Source organism: Augochlora pura, chromosome 10, assembly GCF_028453695.1.
Source record: "Augochlora pura isolate Apur16 chromosome 10, APUR_v2.2.1, whole genome shotgun sequence".
Taxonomy (NCBI): Eukaryota; Metazoa; Arthropoda; class Insecta; order Hymenoptera; family Halictidae; genus Augochlora; species Augochlora pura.
Window position 1 is genome coordinate 34,262,973 of NC_135781.1, and position 22,533 is coordinate 34,285,505.

Genomic DNA, 22,533 nt, shown 5'->3' on the forward strand with positions numbered 1-22,533 from the left:
GTTCTGCGAATCGTGTAACTCCCGTTTGGTCCCAACACCAGGCATTTGCTACTAATATGTACATTGAATTCATTAACTCTTTGCACTATTTCATTCAAAGGCGCGGTGGTTAACGCCTCGTCGTCCTCATCACTCTCCTTAACCCCTTGCCCTATAATAACGAGTCTGATACATATTCAATGCTAGATCTAATAAATACGAATATTATTCATATCTTTTGAATCGAATTATTATTTTTTCTATCGCATGTTTTTACTTCAATCAATGCTAAAAATATATTTCTTATATATTGTATATATTAACGGTGAGAGTGTTAAGACCTTGTACTTGCCACGCAGACTGAAACAGTGCATAGGTATGTAAGAAACGCTGGTATCGGCACTGTCCGCCGAAATAGAGAGAGAGAGAGAGAGGGAGAGAGAGAGAGAGAGAGAGAGAGAGAGAGAGAGAGCGAGAAACCGTCGGGGCAAGCGAGTATCTTGCTGGTAAAGCCGCGACGGTTTCTCGAGGTAATTTGTGAGTTAGTTTCGGGCGGAGTATCGTAATCCACGGTAACGTTATGCGGCGTGAGTCTGGCCTATAGTAGCCACCACGCCTGGGAGTCTTATGTCGGGATTACTTGGCTTACCGGATACGCGAGGCCGGAAGCCACGGGGGGGTGTCTGTCCAAAATACACCCCGGGATTACCTGGTGCTCCCTGTGGAAGGCCGGGCGAACGGTTTTCGAAAACTTGCCACCACGCTACCGGGGCTCTCTCTCTCTCTCCCCCTCTCTCTCTCTCTCTCTCTCTCTCCCGGTACAGCATCGAACATAGTTCGCCCGCCGATAACGGATAGTAATAATGCGGTAATGCATACGGAAGATGATCACGCGATAGAATTGCCTGCTCTAGCCAATAAACCCCGCTATCGTGCACCGCGGCGAATCGTCGTTCAGAAAAATAGACTGTTACGATCCCTGGTCGATGATAATTTTTTTTCTGAAAAACGCTCGCTCACGTGTGATAAAAAGTACATAAACACCGCTCGATCGTCACCCCCGTTTCTGGAAACGGTACCGCAAATAATACAATAAAAAACAGATGGAGCTTGTGAAAGAGAATTAAAGAACTCTGCCCACACTTTTTAACAATTAGAAATTGAACCGACGATTAAAAATGTCCAGAACGGAAATAAATTCTATTTGACTCTTATTTGTTGCAATTTTCAAAAAGGCAGGCAAGAGATTCAACAATTTTCGATTATTTCGAACCGATTGAAAATATTAAGCCCAGCGATCGATTTTATTTAATCGATACTAAGGATTTTTATTTCGTATAAAATAATAAATTTTAATATTGTTTAAGTAGTTACGCGGTCGTAGCCCCAATTTCGTCGGCGATATCGATCGGAAGGCTGCTCGATTCCGCGAAGGATACGACGGGGACGGGTTTCCGGTAGCCAAAGTCGCAAAAATAATTAACGCACTACACGTACAAGAATTTGCCTTCGAACCGGCGGCGCGGCGGTTCGTTGCATAGCGATCTCCTCGCGGCGCGGGTCGGTACTCGATCGTACAAAGTATACGCGGTGCTCCCATGCAAAAACCACCGGAGATTGTGCATACGTCCCCGGGGGATGCGATCGAGGGGCCGCCTGCCTTCGCCGTCCACCTTAAATGCTCCTTAATATGTAAGTTTTTCTGGGGACAGTCCCTTTCAGCGGCGCCCAACTTGTCAGAATTTCGACCCGTTTCCGTATTCGTCGTATTCCATGCACATCCGTCGCAAATGCCTGCGCGCGCAACGTTCTTAACTTAATGGGGCCTTCTTACCGGATTACTGAAAAACTCGCCGGCTAAATTGAATAAAGAGTAGCGTTTGTCTTTATATTAACGGGGGGGAAAAAAAGGCCCCGAGAAACCGTCTCTCTCTCGGTTCAGCGAACCTGGCAAACTATTAACCCTTTCGACGCGCACAATTTTCTTACGACAGCTATGAATCTAATCGAAGATAAAGCGATGCAACGTTTGAAATAATTGCTCTGCTTTCATAGAATTACGCAGAAGATTCTGTCAATAAGGATTTTATGAAAGAGAAGAATTTTCAATTTTGATATCGCCATAATTATTCCTAGCCTTGTAGAAAAGAAAGAGATTGTATTGTAAGTTGTAAGAAAATGTAAAAGCGAGTTCACTTATTCCATTCGCTATTTTTGTTACAGGTGTCAGGCAGGTGCAAGACATCTACGTTAGGCTCATCGACTCGGCGACGAAACAAGTGAGTAGCAATATTTATAATTATAAGGAACGTTTGTCGTTTCCCTACTGTTTTATAGAGCATTTAGTATACTCTTTTACTATTAATAACGAGCGAAACGAAAATATATATATATATATGCATAAAAATAATATGTAATATAATAAGGTATCGTAAATAGTGGAGCTGCTAAGAAGAATTCGTAGAAAGAATTTCCAAGCGCAATCAATCCGGAAGCCGGCGCGCTCGTTTCGTTTTGGTTGGCATTTCCGTGGGTAGGAAACTCTCGGCGAGTAGACGCAGTGACGCGTTCCTACCGCTGTTATCATCTGAGCTACAAGCACTTAATTTTCCGGGGGGTTGATTCCTACCCCTCCGGGATAGCAACCACCGTCGCGCGCGTCTGCTCCATCCTGTTATCTGCGCCACGTGGCGAACCCTGCGCACGGTCCGCGAACCACGTGTTGTGACCCTGTACACAGGACCGTAGATCCTTGCGCGGCGATAGCGAGCAAAGACGGATCATAACCTTCGAGCAAACGCAAATACACGGGCCGATCATGGCCGCGATAAGTCCTTTATGTGGCCGGGGGGTGTGTTCTTTTCGGTCCGAACTCATTCCTACGGGCGCCGCTCGCATTTCGCGCCTACTATACCATCCCCGCGTACATGTATTCCATCGAAACCGTAAATCTTCTTGCTCCGAGAATCAGTTTCGATTAAACAGAATAATCGCAACAGGCTCTGTAGTTCTCCAAATAAATTAGTTTTATGAAAGTCTAATTAAACGAAGAAATTAATCATCGAGAAATATTTCAATACATTGCATTAAAAGCGTGTGCTAATCAGTGTTGCTCGTTTTGCTAATGTACCGGTTGAAGAATAGCAATTTTCCCGAATTCGATTTGTGCCGGTCTTTAGAGAAATGGGAAGCGTAACCTGTCGGCAGTTTATTCGCAGTCGATTGATGGGGGATCGCTCGATTAAAGAGAGGAGAACGCGCGCGCGCGCGCGCGCGGATTGGTAATTCGTCTCTGGAAATTATTCAACGTCACGACAACTCGAAACCGATTAATAAAAGGAATGGATCGCGAATTGAGGAACGGTCTCTGCCGACGCAAGGCCATCGCGGCTTAGTAATTTAATCAGCTAAAACTAACATCAGCTCTGTTTCCCCAACCCTCCTCCGTCCTCAGCCGCCCTCTTTCTTCTCCCTACTGCTCTTCTTACCTCCGTAACCGACCAACCCCAAGATGATTTAATCTCCTAAAATGGTGCAGGTACCTATAGGCTCTTAGGTCCCGGGGTCGCGACACGAAACAAAATAATTCAAGAAAGTAAGTGTATCTCTTGCACGATAGACGCACACAGTTCCCGCAGTGCAAAATTTATTTCGGTGCTCCTCACGGCGAACAATGACGGGCGACCTTTTTCTCGAAGAGAACATTTTCGAAATGAACGCGCCACGGAAATTCAACGTGATTCTCTTAAGAGAAAAATATAAATTCTAATCTATAGTAATCACTGGACAGCTACGTATGTAATAATTTATTTCTTATTCCTACCGTTTTATATTTTCTTAATAAGTTTTTATTTAATAATCATATACTCTGCGACGCGAAGATAAAAAATAAAAAAATAAATTTTATAGGTATCGAATTGATCGTAGCATAAAAATAAAATGCTTGTCTCGTCGGAGATCCGTTCGGAAAAGTGCCAAATGATTTGGCAATTTTCGAGACGATTGTTCGTCGGGCTAAGCTCCGTTGGCGAGGCGAGAAGGCGTAAGTGGCTGAATTTGGAGCAGGCAAAAGTATCGGTGAAAGAATGAAACGGAATCTTGAGCAGAGCAAACGGCCGGATAGTTCTCGAGAACGATTGTCCACGGAGGAAAAGAAAAGCAGAAGTGATAGATGCCGGGATACCCTTTTCGTCTCTATGGAGGAATCGTGCCGGTAAAGGGAGTAGAAAGTTAGATGGGGAAGGTGGGATCGAAAACGAGAAAGCTGCAATTTATACATCAAAGCCTCGATTGAACGCCTCTCCTCCGTTCTGGCAAAGTGAGAGGAAGACATACAAACAGAAGAATCGATATATATTTACTCTGGCCGTGTATGGAGTTTCGCGAAACAACTCGTACGAAGTGTTTAGCAAATCCGGGTTGACGTGTTCGGATTCCGTGCCGTAGCCGCCTGTGTCCTGCTAAATTAACAAGCGCCGAGGGTTCCTTGGATTAAAGCTCGAAAACGAACAAAAAAAAAAAAAGAAAAAATAACAAGTCGCCGTCGCGGTTTCAACCACCCTGGAGAACAATTGTCTCGGCAACCCGGCATCGCGGCATTCCGAATTAATGATAAACGTCGAGAATCTCCTGTCGATTTTGCAAAACAGGCTTTTCTCTCTGCAATACGTAACGAGCACAATTCTAGTACCACGCATTGTTCAATATTAATTAACAACGATTAATCGCTCTTTAGGCATTTTTATTTTCAATATTCCTTTTTATAGTATATTTAGAATCTACAGGCTTCGCTTCTTATATAACAATAATTTATTAATCTAATATTGTAATAATTGGATAGAAACACGAAATATTGTTTAAAATTTTGCCAGAAACATCCTTATCATTTAGAGCTCTTCTAGGATAAAATAGAAAAGTTATTAAATATAATTTTCAAAACGTTTTACTATGCTACGAGTTTTGCAGGATTAAGATTGCAATTTATATTTAAAAATCTAACATCAAGTATAGCAATTGCACGCGCATTATTGCAGCGGAGTAACTATAATATACGGCCAAGCCGAGGATTATGCAAATCCATGTTTTCACGATCGTATCTGAGAAATCCAGATTAAAATAAAAGCTTCTTTCTTGCTTTAATTGTTTCATGAAGATGAAACCGTTGCAACGAACAATGAAATTCAAATGTTTTATTAGAATTGAAAATGTTCCATAATTATAATTACGTTGGATTAAAGTGTCCACTCGATTAACACATGGAAAATTTCAGCGTAATCTCGCAGAGTCGATTAACATAAAATAGAATAATGTTTAATTAAAACTACAGGTTTGTCCTTTTTAAAAGATTTTCGTAAATCGACGCAAACATCGACGAAAAATATCTTAAAGTATGATTGAAACAATTCCTCGGTAAAGATCCAAATTTATTCTAGCGTCACCGGGCATAAAATGACGAATCAACGAAAACCGCGTTCCGCCAGGTATTAGCCGACGTAAAACGAGAGAGGGCACACCGTCGTTCGCGACGAGTCGACGAACGCACGAACGCGCAACGATCGAGCGTGGATGAGAAAAGTGTAGCGGGAAGGCATAGATAAATTCGAAGATAGTCATTCAAATATGCTGTAATGATTTCCGTCCCGAATCGATTCGAAAAGTCCCCTGGGAATCTGTGTATCGCCTGCTGCAACCCCCGATGTCTGACGTGCACTGTACAACACGCGCACGATGTTGCTCTCTCGCCCCCTCGACGGAGCGTCGACCGACATGGGGACGGGCTGACACACTCTCTTTTCTCTCCTTATCTGCCGAGGATTAACTTATCTCGAACTTATTATTTCCTTAATCTATACGGTTAAATACTCATATTTCAGTATTACCCGCGTACCCGCGACGTCCGAGGGCTGATATCGATTCGACTCGGTGATGTTTGAGGATTAGAAGACGCGGCTCTTGATCTGGATCGCATATTTCATTTTACGAATGCCTCTGCCGGCTCGATGTACCATGGATCGGTGCCTTCTTTTTGCTTTCGATCATTAAGAAAAATTTCTACTGTTTTCCGAATCTGAAACGTTTCACGCGAGTCTTGGTATTACCTTAGCTATGTATTATAATTTTTAAACAGCAGTAAATTTATTGATTCGATTCTTCTTTCGACTCTTAGAATTTCGAAAAATCTGTCGAGGATTTAAGGGATGATTCCACAGTCTCCATCCACGCTCAAAGTTCGCGAAAAAGCCGTAGAGCTTTCCGAACGATCCAATACGCGCGATATACCGCAGAGTCCCTCTCTCTCTCTGCCATGGCAACGAAAAAAAAAAAGAGAGAGAAGAAGTTCCGACTGATCATCTCCAGCGGCGGATAGAAGTTGAAGCTTAAAAGGGTTACGTACAATTTCCTGTTGTTCATTCATTTAGAATAACGCCGGTGCGCGCGGTTCGCTGCTTCCCCCCATCCTGTAAGTGCTTTTTTATCCCCGGAACTAATTACCATTTAGCATTTTTAATCCTGCGAAAAAGCGCATTCCGGCCCTTCCCATCTTTCTCCCGGGCTTCCTGCGGGCCGGAAGTTCGTTCTCGAACGTTTACAACATATGTTGTTAGCGCCATTCGGCTCGCGCGGCGCTCTCCTCTCCTCTCCTCTCCTCTCCTCTCCTCTCCTCTACCCCCCTTTCCGCGGCGGGCTGCTCGTATTTTTCTGGAAATTTTAGTGGTAAACGGCGCGGCAGTTCTCGACATTCTGTATTTTTTCTCCTACTTTCTCGTCGAGGGTCCTCGCCGGCCTCTCTCTCTCTCTCTCTCTCTCTCTCTCTCTCTCTTTGCCTCCCTTTCCCTCGTTCCTCCTCCATTCTCCTCTCCTCTACTCTCCTCGCTTTTTCTCTCTTTTTCTCCCTTTTTCTCTCTTTTACTCTCTCCACAGTTCTACGCCGACGCGAGGGCAGACGCAGATATATAGATATAGTCTCTCTCTCTATATGTATATCTTGGTCAGAAGCGAAGAAATTGAAGAACAGCTTAGGGGTAGGAAGGCTTCGCCACGGGCTTACCAGCCGGCTCGGTGTAGCAAATTATTGCGGATTTATAACCGTCCACTTGATTCGGTTTCGGTGAACTCCGCCGCGCTGCTCGCGAATTGAAATTTTGCCAGCCGTAGCCGAATATTTGCTTAGAAAATTACACGGCGCGCACCGTAAGCGTCCCAGCGATTTTTACGTCGACTGTAAAAATGGATTTACATCTGCGGCTGTTTCCGGTAGTTTTTATTTATTTCACTGAATACAACAACATTATTGAATAAGATCATTTACGATTTTAAAACGTGTGCGATTAAACAAAAGTAATTATGACTACGATACTGTTTTCAAAGCAGCGACGTTTTATGCGAAAATAGCAAAGAGAAAATATCCATAAAAGAAATTTAAAGGGAGAGTGTAGTCTATTGTAATCGTGGATAATGTACTTTGAAGCAATCGTGTTCTGATAATACAGTGTATCGCCGGAAGGTAGTGCCTTTATTACACCAAACATATTAAACACGCAATGTTATCCGTTGCGAGACCACTATACTTATTGCTTCGAGCTAATTAATTTTCTAGGCCAAATTGAAGATCGCATTCTTTAGATAAAATAGGATACGTAGGAAATAATCTATAAAAAATGAAGCTGTCTCGCGATTGTCTACAAAGCTTTCGATTATCTATGAAATTGTTGCACATCGTTTCATCCATTTTAGAAAATCATTCTATAGCGTGTATTAGCTGTAGACGAAAAGAAATTTTGGAAGTTTTCTCGAACAGTGCAGAAGCGAGACTATTATTACGAGACCGTTAAGAATTGACTTAGGAAACGAATTATCGCTATTAGTCCTTCGTAAGTAATTCCCGTGGGAATTGGGGGGTAGTGGAGAGGGCCCAAACGAATCTACTGGGACCGAAGGGTGCCGCAGGAAAGGCCCCCTAGGGGTTTTACCACTGGATATATCTTCAGTTCGCATTGCCGACATTCTTCTGGTCTGGCTACTAGAGCCGATTCTACTGAACACGTCCAACGAGCTGTAGCATATCTATTTAAGAATTTTTGGCGTACCGAATGAAATTGTCAAAAGCATTTTTAACTAAGCATTTTTGCTTACCGTGACAGCAGACACAATTTAGGCATTCCAATAACAATGTAAAAGAATTTAGTTGAAAACGACGAGAGAACTGTAATTATTTTGACGACCCGATAAAAAGAAAGATGGATAAAAATAATTACGTTGAGGAAGAAATTGCGACGATTAAGCGTTTCACGAAACTGGTATTAAATATCCAGCGACGGTGTCCTAGATGAGGTTAAGCATCAAAGTTGACAAGTGTACTTACAATCGTTTATGGCTTCAACGAGATCCGAGATAGCGTCCGGCTGACATCGAATGAAAGCATCCCAGCCGATCGATCCTCCTGTGTTCGTTTAGGCGCGCGCGTACGTCATCGATAAGCAGCATCGCCGACCCTAATACCGATGAAGACAAACAAGGAGCAGCGTTTCGCGAGAATGAACGACGTGGTAAAAAGTAATTGCTCGAAATTGCTCGTAAGTGCGACAGGTACGCAAAATCAACACGTGTCGCACACCGGTGGTAATGGCCACCGTGCAAACACTATCGCACCGCCCTATCGCGAGCCTCGTATTGACCGTCGGTTGTTACGAATATAAAGAAACGATTGTCGTAGGACAGCTATCCGAAGATTAAACAAGCAATGTCAGTGAGCCCGAACGAGTTTATTAGTTCCGTTGAAATCCACGACGCGGGGCGCAGAAAATTCGCCGAGCTATTTCGTGTAACCGGTTGAAAATCAAATTTGGTGGACCAATTAATAAATTGTTCATTTCTATACAAAGTTGACTATTTTATTCCTACTAATAAATTACTAAATATTAATGACTAATTGTACATTTTATGTTATAATTCTGAAAATTGTAGGAATTTAATTTTCTGCTTTCCTTGTCGAAGTTTCAGACGAAACTAAAAATAATTTCGATTGCCCGTCCATGATATGAGCATTTTGAGAGTCGAAGCTGCATGCTCGTTTCGCGAACGCCATCTTCGTCCCCGAATTAGGGTTAATGCGTACAAGGCGGACACTTATGTTAATTATTCTCGGTACAAATAAGATCGCATGTCGGCCGACTATTAAAACCGGTAATAGTCGAAGGGCACGTAACATTTTATGCGCCCTTTCGCTTTCCTTTTACCAAGAAAACCTCCACTTTTCCTCTTTCTCGTACAACTGCGCGGGGCTCAAATATTTTAAAGGGCGATTCCAGAAAACAATCGCAAGCAAAAGTCTACGAGGAGTCAAAGATTAAAAGAATTTAAAATAGTCAGGGTATTATTATTCGTCTAGCAAAATGATTAAGGGATGAAGGAGTTTGCTATTTAATTTCTATTTCCTCCAGACCATAAAGACAATTTTTATTTGCATAGAAATATAATTCCGAATTTAATAAAGTTTATTGGGTTGAAAACTGGTCCGCGTTAATTCGGTATGCCGTTGAGGTTGGCGGGGGTATCGAGGGGTTAAGCAGACAGATAGAATCGAACCAGCAGTATATCCTCGAGCCGACATTTTTCTTCGCCGGGGGATCCGTTCCCTGATTTACCTAGCGTCACGTATACGCCGATCGTCGTGGTTCGTTTACGTTGCAATTCGGTTATTTCGTTCGTATAAATATTTGATGCCGGCCGAGAAGTCGCGGCACCTAACCGCCGAGGCGAAATGTATTTCATATCGTTACCGACGTTCACCGCCGCCGCCGCCGTCGCCTCCGCCTCCGCCTCCGCGCGCCCACCACGCAACCGACGCGACGTCAGCCCGACGAATTCCCTGGGACACTGTATTTCAGGGTATTTACATTTTATCGCTTCTTCGCAAACTCTGGCAATTTCGGTCGTTACGCGCGAACAAGAATGAATGGAATTTCGACGTAAATTACGAAACCGGCACACGATTAACGTGGCCGACGCACGCGGGAACAACCGTGACCTGTTTGCCTGCCGGAACGTATTTTTTTGGAGGTAATTTTTCAAAAATTCAAACGACAGCAGCGCGTTTTTAACACGGCGCTCGACGATCGACCAATAAAAGTCCGCGAGGTCGAAGCAATTCGATCAATTAAAGCGAAACCAGAAAGTTAATACGCGGAAAGTTAAAAATCATAGCGGATGAATTTAAATCACTGTCGCGCCCGACAGATTCCAATCGAATTCAGTTTGTTCGAATATATGCTATGCGATTAAATTCTTAATTATTAATTGTTTGGGGCGCGACAGAGGTATCCGAGTCGGTGAATTTTTATCCGAAAGGATGAACTCGCGCGTGCCCGATGTAAATTTCGCACTCCTCGATGGATTTCCTTCGGCGAGATCAAAGGAAGATTGCCCTCCCGCGCTTTATTATTCCGCGGCTAATCCGCATCTTGTTTCCCCGCCGGTAACAGCACGGGCACAAGGCCAACGACGCGTTGTCATTAAATAAAAATCAATCAGAAGGTCGTGGAGGAAGCTTAACGGATTTATGTAGGCCGTCCATGACTTAGCAGTCCACGGGGGGGCTCTCGACGACCCGCATCCGTAATCTCTATGGTTCTTCGATAGATTTCCCATTAGTTCCTAAATTGTCGTCTCTCTCTCTCTCTCTCTCTCTCTCTCTCTCTTTCTCTCTCTTTCGAAATTTAATTGACAACATTTTCATTCGAAACGATATGTTCTACTGTTTTAGGCGATCATGTACGAGGGACAGGACAAGAATCCCGAAATGTGCAGAGTACTTCTGACACACGAAGTGATGTGCAGGTGAGTTCACATCTCTCGGAATTTTTATTAAGTAGCAAATTAGGTATAAGTGACTTGATAATTTAGCGGAAACCTTTTTTATTAATTCTTCCGTTACGTTGAGAAATCAAAAGACCAGCTTGCAAAAGTAAAAATTATTTACTATCACTTGAAGCCTACGAGCTGCGGGAAGTAAAGAAAAATCAAGATCAATAAATCTTGACTTCGCGTTGAACTTCCTCGAGCCTCCAATGAAAGCTGTTGGTTATGCAATAGGAACAAGTTCGCTGAAGATTGTTAGAAAATGTGAAGTTTATCGGACAACTAGATCTTGAGGTCTCGCGTCAGCCATATCAGAAAATGAGCTTTCAAGGAAAACGCATTCGAAAGTTTTCCCTGTCAGCTTCACGAAAATTTATATACGTACATACTTGAAGCTTCTATAATCTCGTTGTTCAGTCTATCCTATTGCATATACAATTTCTGAAAATATCCGTCGAAAGATTTGTGGACCGTCGAATGGATCGGAAACCTCCCTTAAGCATCGATGTTGACAGACGCGCGTAATTCGACCGACAGATTTTACAATTATATTGTTCGGTGCGCGACGAGAAGATCCGTTTCTCTATGCAAGCAACGTCCCTCTCGCTAGCAAACCCCAAACGTAACGAAACACACGAGGACGTAGTCATTCTCCGGGGGGGGTGGCTGACTCATTGACCCATGGGACTTCGGCCCCGACTGCTCTCCACCCCCACCCCCCGAACTTCGAGGTCTCAAGGGCTCCCGGTAGTTTTTAGACGAAAGTTCTGACCCCTCCGGATCCGATGCTCGAATTTACTTCCCGAAAAAAAAATTCTCCCCTCCCCGAAAATGCTGTTTGAAAATTATGCGCAGCAATGTCTGACCGTCTTGTTACCTTGCAGTCGGTGCTGCGACAAGAAAAGTTGCGGGAACCGAAACGAAACGCCCAGCGACCCTGTGATCATCGACCGGTGAGTAATTCTCTACTATTCTTCGCTTCGCGTTGCACTCGTTTTCTACTCGCTTCTATGTGGTAAATTATTTATTATTAATCGATGGGCGCGAGCTCTTGGTACAAGAAGGAGTACTTCGGAATGACCTCGTTGCTATCGTTGATAAAAATCGTTGAACACGTCTTGGCATCGCCAACAATATACATATATAGAGTATAATCATACAATATATACTGCTGCATCAACCTATAACTCAATGAATACTACACAATGTTATCATTATAAATTGATAATTAGTTCCATTGAAAAATGAGCTTTAAACATCCTAGTTTCCACAATGGCGAGCAATCTAGCGATCGGGAAAAATGCACGAGGCTTTCCGTCGAACGGTCGGGTAGGAGACACATAGACGGCCGATCCGATCTTCCGGTAGAGACACCGAGCGTCTATGATATCAGTTTACTACCGTTCCTATCATCTGTCGCAACGATCTGCGAAATAAGGGTCCAGATAACTCGTTCTTGAAGGTACCCACCTGCGAGATAGCGTCGCAGACCGTGTCGCGACTAGAAACCCGGGATATTTAGGCTTGCAAAATACGTTTCCTACGAGGTGTGGCGACGCTGCAAGGTAGAAGAGCACTCGAATACTCAGGCGTACTTATACCTCCACCACCTTCTACTGCTTGTCCTTGGAAATACAGGCGCAATCTTTCTCTCTCTCTCTCTCTCTCTTCCTCTCTAATCTCTCGTCCTTTCTGCCATCTCTCTCTCGCTCTCGCTCTCTCTCTCTTCAACACACATATACACAAGGTAACGTAGGAGTAGCAGGGTGAGCCTGGTATCTGAATAGACTATAGAGTGTCCTGAGATAGGAACGGTAGGAAGGAAGAGGTTTCCCGCGGGACACAGGCCGAGATAGTCTTCAGGAGGACATCTTGCGCTCAGAGGTGCTCAACTCCTGGTTTTCAATACAACGGCGTGTCCCAGAGCTTTCATCCTCGCCCCCGGGAAGATATGTGTTACACGTTCGAGACGGCTAAAGCCTACTAGGCTTGCACATAACTATTTTTCTGCGCCTAGCAGTCTTTTCGTATCAGCCACGGCCCAGGATTTAAGCGCGATGCTACCGACGTAGGTGTTGTTTATGGCTTACGGGAAAATGGATGTCGTTGTTTGAGGAACCTGCGTCGGGACGCTTTATTCGGTTATCCTGGCTCGGCATCCGATTTGCTTCGAGCAAACGACTCGCAGCGAATTATTATCATTCGAATCGAGTAATATGGAATTTCTTCATTTATAGAAGTCAAATAGTTTTTACTATTCTTCAATACTCTTGAGACCATAAATTTTCATCGGAAATGTAAATAATTTGCATTTATATCGATGAAATGTAAAGAATTTTTATTCGTAAAAATTATTTGTAAATTGCAGCGACCGAGACTCTTAGAGGGCAATTTTCGGTGAAAATGTAATCGAATTATTTCTAGTAAATAAACATAAGTAGTTACTATCGTGCTGTGGTATCGATGATGGTTCCGGACATGGCTGGTTAGGTTAGCATGTTATTCGCGCGATGGATAATGGGTAGCCGGAGGCGAAACACGTTTAACGGGGCATTAGAAAAATTAATCTCGAAAAGGCTGGTTCGGCACATGGCACGCACGCACCTAAGTAACGTCGTATAAACCGTGACATAATGTAAATGCAGCAACGTTGCGGTCGCGTGTCACATCGAGCGCCACCCTAGACTACGTCTCTCAGGTTGGTTTGCGGTAGATCGTGCCGGACGCGGAGTAAATGAACGATCCGTGGGATTAGAGGATTGAGTTAGCATGCGGATTACGTTTATCGCGCGTTTCCACTAATAATATTTACTACGAGACCCTCCTCCGACATTTACATCGGGCGTCCTCGGATTTTTCGAAAACTCTTTAACGCAGCTGGAGAAAAATTTCAGAATATTTATATATATCATATGCAACTTGATAAAATTATTAAGAAAGGAAAAACGTTTTAGGACTTGGGTTTATCATAATCAGGACGATTTTTGTTTCGCATAAAAATCGACGGCTCGATAATCAGCGTTTTCAATTTCATTTTTTCACGAGATCTCGACTCCCGATAAACTTTCATTTCAATTCCCGCGAAATCAGTATCGCGCGCGAAGCGTTTGCTTGTTATTTCATGAAAATGAACAGAGCAGACTTTTGTAACCATTATCTATACTATCATTCTTTTTTCGCATGAAATTGGTCACCCGGGGCTGAAAGTTTCGTAACGCTTTTTGCCTTCCCGGCCATTAAAATTAGCCTGCGACCCATATGAGAGTGACGCGGCCGCGCGCGCCTCTGTGTTGTGTTTGTTGGAACATACGTGCACGTATATGTATACACATCGGCCGGTTAATAGATTTTCGGTCTCGAACAAAACCGCAGCGCGGAGCGGCGCGGGGAGCGCGGGGGCGCGGGGGCGCGAGGGCCCGATCGGGAGAATGAGCGAAGGGTATCAATGCCACTTTGATTGAGACAGCCCTGGTCGATTGTGACATGCTCGCTCAACTGTGCAGAAAGTTCAGCGCAAACCACCATCAATTGTGTATATCCGGCTAGAAAAAAGAACAAAAGGCGACGCCGGGATTTTCTGCCTAAACATGGCCACTTTTTCACCCTATCACTTTCCCCCCGGCGAACGTTCAAGGGAACAGTCCAGGGGAGCGACGATTAGAATTCGTACCTTTTATGCTAAAAAAAAGCGAGAGAGAGAGAGAGAGAGAGAGAACAATTCTTTATAGTTACCAAGGCTAGTCCTCTGTTAATTTCGCAGGGACCATGTAAATATATTTTCGATTGAATGCAAAATGTAAAACGCGTACGTTGCTGTTCCAATTACACGGTCACCGCGAACCGTCGTTACAGTAAAAACGTCAACGAAAAATAAATAAAAATCCGCATCGTTTGCTGTAACAAATTTTTCGAAAAATTGACCCAGTTTTTCGCTGGAGTTTTCCGAAAAGATACGGTGAAACGATGCGCCAGGAGGTTACCGCACCGGCCGTGGCAGGGAGGGGGGGGGGGGGAAGCTGTTTTCACGGACGTTTTTACGTATCCGGGGGCAGGATGGAGCAGAGGCACGCGGAACCATCGAAACAGTTTAATCCCGAGAGCAGATCGAGCGGTGAGATCGATTCGTCGATCGATCGACCGACGTGTCGCATCGATCAGCGAGCGACGTGACGAGGAGATGCGCGCGGCGAGAATAGTCCTAGAGAAGGCGGTATTACGCCGGACTCGGAAACCAATTAACATGCATAATTAAAATGGCATTGTCGTGGCCGTAGAGCGCCAGGGGCTCTTCCGTCGACTGACGAATCCCCGGGGACAAACGCCGTTCCATAATTACGAAAATCCTCTCCCTCGTCCGCGGCCTGTTCCGCGATTCACTGCCGGCCTCTCTCTCTCACTCTCTCTCTCTCTCTCCCTCTCTCTCTCTCTCTCGTCTCTCCCCCCGCGGGCCCCGTATCACCCTTTCTCGAATTGCAATCGGCGCGGCGCGGAGGCCGCCGTCCACCCACTGGAAAACAGGGATCGCGTCGGGGAAAAAATCGGGCATCGGGTCGTTGCGACGCGACGCGACGCGACGCGACGCTATGCGACGCGGGCCGACGCAGATACGCAACGGGGAGCCGATAAAGGCCGAACGGGCAATTCGTCGTCGCGTCGGTCCGATTGGCTAACTTTATTTTGTTCGGTGGGCAGGCCCTTAATTTCGGGGCATCGATCATAGTCCTCGCATGCCCTCCGTTGCCTCCGCAGCGTCCCCGGGTACTCCGGCGCGCAGCCCGCGCGACCCTCGACGCACCAGACGCGTCGTCTATCCGCCGGTACCCTCCGTCAATTTGACGGATTCCATTTCGGTCGGCGCGCGACGACGATCGTTTCGTTTCCCTGGACGTATGGCCTCCTCGAAGGGGACGACGCGGGAGAATTTTTCATGGGGAAACGCCGCCACGGACGATTAATACCACGATGAACGCTTGCGCGCCGATCGCCGAGCCACGATTTATACTTTTTCCGATTACGCCGGCATTGTTGGCGGAACGATGGCGCGGCGGCGTCACCTTGTCAGCGATGGTAATAGACAACTGGATCTTTACGTTACGTAAAGATCTTTTTGTTACGAATTTTATCGATTTATACTTTGCATAATCTTTTTGACAATTCTTCGAAAATTACCCGGAAGCTGCGAGATTTACGAATACGTCACCATAAGTATTGTGACGTAAATCGTAGGAGAAATATTTTTATTATAAGATTGGGGTTTTAATATAAAGGTTGAGCCAATCTTTACGCAAAATAAAAATATTCGTAATCCATTATATAAAACAGAAGTTCCAAGTAAAAATATTTCTTCTTTTAATGATCTCGATTTAGCGTCAAATAATGCAATAGTATTTTGCTTGTTCAGCAGATAACATTCAAATGCACTTACTTGTATTTACCAAAATTTCGTACGCTGAATTTAAAGTTCGGAACCGAGGTGAAATAAAAAAGAATTAAAGCGCAAGAAATATTGCTTTCGAATAAAAAATATCGACAGATATTTTCGGCGCGGAATTCCGTCGTCGCTGGGAACACGGGGGAAAAAAAAGCTGTGTAAAAATTTCGTCGATGGATAACCGGAACCACAAACACTCTGACCGCCTTTGATATCGAATCCATACTGATGGAGACTTGCGGCAACGGCGCGAGACAACGTTGGCACGATTCGGCCAAATTTGCATGCATTAACGCCACAAGCGCGACTGATTGACAATCCGTGTGTCATTGTGACGTCGGCCAAATCGCTCGAGCATCCTTCACCAATCGCAATCAATTAAGGTAACGATTGATTGTTACGCGTTTCGACTCGATGAAGGGAATATCGTGAGTCGGTATTTACGCGCGCGGATGACAGACGCGCGCGCCATTGAAAACCACAAGAACACCGGAGACGAGGGGTCCGCTCTTCAAACTTTTCCCTATACATATTTCATCGGCAATTTCACGGCGTTTTTCGCGTAACGCGGCCCCCGTAACATCTCTTTTTACGCGCGTTAAATCAAACGACTTGCGCTGCCGTAAGTATTTAAACGCTTGTCACTTTCCCGTGAAATATCGAGCACGCCGTAATCACGGGGCTGGGGATATTCAACCATATACATATAGCCCGCACGAACTCGTGGAAATTCGTTGCATTAATATTTTACGTAAGGATCTTTCTGAACCATGTAAGACGTGTTTGTCTTATCTTCTTAAACGTTCGAACAATGATAAATGAAATTAATGAGAAAAGAACGATTGCAGGAAATAAAAACTGAACAGCAAGTTCGTTCACTCCTTAATCGTTTCAATGGATTAAACCTACCACATTGAAATTTTCAAATGTGTTTAATTCCATTTCTGATAGGCCGTTGAAGGCTAGCTAGTCAGACGGAAACGTGTGTTAAGAAATAAACGCCGCGTGCGTTACGCAGCGGTACAGTGAATGAAAATGATGAAAACTGTTATGCAAGATAGGGACGATAATGACGGGTCTCCGCTGGGCTGCTCGTAGATGGCACACATCGATAAGGGAAACTTATTAAGCAAACGGCGTCCACGGTGCATACTGAAATGGGCTTGCCATTCATTGGTCGAATCAAACGATCCGGTGGGAAATCTCTCTCACCCACTATCCTTAGCCAGAGCTACGCCCCTTTGCTTTCTTCGGCTTCCACCTATAGTATGTCAACGGTGCCGCTAATTCGCGGAAGGGTCTCTTTGATTGCCGCAACAATTTTTGCGGAATCTTTTTCTCGATGAAAGTTGAAACGACTTTGGTGTACGCGGACGTATCGATTCCGGAGAGCTCGTCGTCGTCGTCGTCGTCGTCGTCGAGTTTAATCGGCATAAAGGCAGACTCCGCGGCCGGCAAGTCAAACAGCCGTAACTAAATCGCATTTGTCATGATTTTTCGGCTCGACTTGCTCCGGACGCACTATTTTTCTAACGCGACTATTAGGGAAATCAAAACACACTCAGCGGTGATACACGTTCTCCCGTACGGCGCACGCGAAGCATATGGGACCCCGTTGCTGGGGGTATTACACCCTCCATTCTGGTTATACCCCTAAAATAAATGGACGAGAGCCGCTGTACACACGCTCCGGTACAGAAACAAGAACGGCTGATCGCTCGAGCGGGAAATCGGCGTATATATAACGCCGTGTTTGCGTGGCTAATTATTTTTCGGTTTGGCTCGTAGGAAAATTGGAGCCGATGGGTAGGACAAAGTCTGCACGAGGGATCGCTCGCGACGATCGGCTCGCCATCGGCGAATTTACTCGTGCTACATTATTCAATCCAATTGATACAAGAAAAACGAAATTCCACGGTATTTATTGCGATTCCGCGGCAAATTAAAATTCCGCATAAAGTTCGTGCACGTGAGTACGATAATTCGTACGAATGCGCGTAATTTTCGGAAAGCCGAAAAAGCATCGGAATCAACGATCGAGCCGGCGGGGATCGATTATTAAACGTTTTTTGCCGGGAGAGGCGCCCGGTAGGGGCTAAATTAAAGATTTCGCCGATCGATCTCGTGGCTCGCGGCTGATATTTGGTACCTCCGGCCCCGTTCTTTCATGCGAAATTTAGAAATTCCGAGGGGCTCCCGGAACGATTGTTAAGGGGACAAAGGAAAGCGCCGTGCGTTTCAGGGCCAAAGATGGCTCGGTTCCATCGTAAATCCGCCCAATTAGTCGAATCACCAAAAAATTCCACGGAATATACCTCCGCGATACCAGCGGATATGCGGCGGGGAGGAGACCGCGGAGGAGGAGAAACGCGCCTAAAACACAACGCTTCGCTCGCGAAATACGACTGGAATCTATATTGGATATTATCGATATCTCGATCTATTCAGCCTGCTAATGGAAAACTTATGCTAAGCTAACCCCTGTCGATCCATTATGTATCAGCGGAATCGGCTCCTCGAATACGCTTCGGCAAACCATTTGGTGCGTTTTTTGGCACCGGCCCGACGGTAACAAACATTTGGCACCCCGCACGATTCACCAAGGTGACGACGACATTCGCGACACCATTTGTCTTTCGCGATATGACACCTTTCCGATCGAAGCAGGGAGCTTTTTCGAAAACGAAGGTTCGTTTAATTGGAACTGCTTTCGAGCGAAAGAAATATTATTTCAAAGAACCAAGTTCGATTACATAAATTTTCTAGTCTTTAAAATAATCACCAACATGCGATATATTGTATATATTAGAAAAATTATTTACGAAACACGATTCGAAAGAATTCAGTAATTTCTATGTTAGGTTTACGAACAACTTTTTATGCTTTTTAAGTCGTATAAGAAACCTGTTCGAATAATTGTAGGTACGTCGAAGAAACTTTAAGATTGGAAATCCGTATAATTATTCATAGGAATCCGGCCTGGTGGAACGCGGCGGCGGCGGCGGCGGTCGAAGCCGCGTTGGGGAATCGCATTGTTCCAGCGAGAAAACTCACGACTTTTCGTAAGTCCTGACACAAGTGGACGCTGATTGGCCCCGCCGTCTGCATGCACGAAAAGTGGCGAGCATATCCTCCGCCAGTGACTACAGAAGGGCCTATATAGACAGATAGGAAAATGTACCCTGGAGTGTCGTAGAGCCGCGGAATCTTAGTCGTACTTGAGAGTTCGGCTCGATTCCCTTACGGTTATTCTACCTACCGAGAATTACCTCGATACGGTATCCTTATTTTCGAAGAATATCTTAACAGCTTCCCACACAGCGCTTGTTTCTTATTCCCTTCCTGTTTCGTCGAAGCAAAGAGTACGAACAGGGAGAGCCTCTCTCTCCTCTCCTCGCCTCTCCTCTCCTCTCCTCTCTCCGTCCCGTCTCCGCTCCTTTCCACTTCCAGCGCAGCCTCTTTCCTCAAGCCGAGTCTCTCTACTCATCCAGGTTTCCGTTCTCTCTTCCTCTCGGAGAGAAGAAACCGATAGGGAGAACCGATCAGCTTAATGCATATTGATGCGCGCCGGGCTAAGTGAGTGAAAAATCGCCATCGATCTACCTTCCTGGAAGGTGGAGGCATTCTCTTTTTCTTGCCGTCACTTGCCAGTTTTCTTCCACCGTCTCGTTGCCAAAGCAGCTCGAAATTTCCTCCACTACTTTATCAAGCTAGACCTACCTACCCACCTTCGCCGTGTGTTCTATTGGGTCGTGCCGCGGATACGTTCGTACTACTCGCGGCTTTGGTGCTTCTTAAGCGCTGGGTAGCCAACGACTTGATACCGTTCGATAGTGTAATTGGTACGATAGGGTAATTGGGCTCGTTCCAAAGATAGCAGCCGAAAGAAAAAGCGCATAGTAAAAATTTAAAGAATTAGTAAATTTCTCTTCGATTTACTAAAATTAATATTTATTGGGCGAAATATAGAAATATATCTAAATATAGGAATATAAAGACATATTTTTAAAAACTCTGTCGCTGATTAATTTTTGTCTTTAAAGATGTATTATCATCCTTGCGATAAGTCGGATTCGTGGAAGTACGGGATCGGGGGAGACTTAAAAATGTTCCGCGAGAGAAACAAATCAGAGTCGATAAAGATCCGGGTGACGAATCGGGTGGTGGAGGAAGCGGGTTTTTATCGGCGGATGAAACCATTCGGAAAAACGTGGAGCAGCGTGTCGCTCCGAGAATCATTTTCAGCGTTGGAGCGCATATAGACGTCGTGACGGGACCCTTGACATTTTGTAGCGTTATATGCTGCCGGTGGCGTTGCTTCTGCCAGCCTCGTTGGGGTCTTGGCCCGCAGAACAGATGCCAACCGTCACGGCTCGCCGATGGCTGGAAGGGTGCCTCTAGATTGAGACACGGTGGATGACTCTAAATGGCATTCGGTCCTCTGCGCTGCCTCCCTTTCCTCTTCCTCTCTTCCCGCTCTACGAAATCGATCTCTTACTCCGAGTTAGTCTATCCTATCTTCTGTTATTTCTACCAAGATTCCAACATACCCTAATGCCAACTCGGAAATTGAGTGAAGCCTCGGTTCGACAAACGTTTCGCGTCGGTCGGGACAGGTTTTCCCTTTAAAAAACGAGTACTCGGTCTTAATTCCGTATAATTAGAAAATTACTCGACCATTTAACAGTACTTTTACATTCTCCTTTTTTTTTTTTTAACTATTGAAATTTAATTTCCTGTTGGTCGAGCAGAAATTCAAAATGAAATTCTGAAATTGGACAATCGATTTCGGCAATTCTAACAATACCTGCGAGAAATTAAAACCCATAGAAAAATGTACGAATTCATTTCCGAAGACTTTGAAACTTTCTAATATATTATAGGATATTATATAGAATATTGTATACAAATACAAATAATATTTAGTAGAAAAGTTAAATTTGATTAGAATGCTGTTCAGGATACTCAGCCATTCATAACCGTAACGCGATTAAAATTATCTCCTCGTGAAATCCGACTATTTGTGGGGACGCGGACAAAAGAAATTGGACACTGGTATTAAGGGACGATTCCCACAGCGATCGGCGCAAACTATGCGCGAACGATGCGGCCACTATGCGGCCATACAGCGATCGACCGTTTGACGGCCGAGAATGGATTCCTACAATAAGATGACACGGTTGTCCCGGCGTGTTACGCACCGGCTCGAAGCACTCGAAGCATTAGTGCGTGCCTGGTGTTTAGAGGCTCTAGAAAGTAATTGAGTTGGCCACGCGACTCTTCAAGTGGCTCCCTACCAACGCGGCACAGCGGGTACCTCGCACAGGCTCTACTTCTCATTGCTAACCACCTGTTTTGAGCGGAACCCTCTCTCTCTCTCTCTCTTTCTCTCTTTGCCACCCTTCCGTCATTCTGTTCCTCTCACTCTCTTTTATATATCGTCTTTCCCCGTTTCCTCTGGTGCACGCGCGACCAATAGAGAAAATAAATACAGGCGCACGCTGGTTGGCCACTCGAAATCCACGTTGTCTATTGTGCGAAGAGTTTGGGCATACGGCCGACGAGCGCCACCGTGTCCGGAGCCCCCAAAAATAATGCAGCACGCTCCGCCCCCTCTCTCCCTCCCTTCCTCCCTCCCTCGCCTCGCTCTGTTGTTGTTGTCATTCTACTACCCCGGTGTATGTACCGATGCTCCCTTGCGATCTGTTTGCTCGTTTTCTTTATCGAGATAAACGAGTGCCCACTCCAGTGTGCTCGTGCGCCTCCACTTTTTAAATCGTGCCACGTTAACGGATTATTTGCATATCCGGCGAGAGAGTTCTTTGATTGGAGACTCGTCCGCGTGGTCGCTCTTGCGACGAATTTAATCCGGACCTGCTCGTCCGATTCTCGGTTTACCCCTATCGATTAGAGGATGGTACAGGTTCTATATTTTCCGAGAGATTGCGACGCGACACGTCTTGTCGAGAAACGAATTCAAAACTCGATGATATTTAAATGGAAAGCGACGAGCGACCTCGTTCACCGTCGCTTACAATCACGATAACTTTCGCTGTCGTTTCTCTGGTGCAGGCCCCGCTCCGAAACCCTAAATTAGAAGAGACGTGTGGTCAAGGTGCACCTTGGACCATCGAATCCGTAACCTGGCACCGTGGTCGGGAGCGGTCGAAAGTGGTCGAGGGTGGACGATTACAAAGCACCGAGGTCTCTGTCTCGGGGCACCGGCGTGTTATTCTCACGCAAGTTGTATTTTCCACGAACGAGCA

General features: G+C 45.2%; 1 protein-coding gene across 2 annotated transcripts in view; it reads left to right on the forward strand.

The window, feature by feature from the left end:
• Positions 1-22,533, forward strand: part of Kn (EBF transcription factor knot) — an 88,380-nt gene that overhangs the window by 17,093 nt on the left and 48,754 nt on the right. For both annotated transcript variants that reach the window (XM_078191782.1, XM_078191781.1), the window contains exons 4-6: positions 2,203-2,258; positions 10,742-10,815; positions 11,721-11,789. In XM_078191782.1, the coding sequence (XP_078047908.1) occupies positions 2,203-2,258; positions 10,742-10,815; positions 11,721-11,789 (199 nt within the window). The remainder of the gene's footprint in view (positions 1-2,202; positions 2,259-10,741; positions 10,816-11,720; positions 11,790-22,533) is intronic.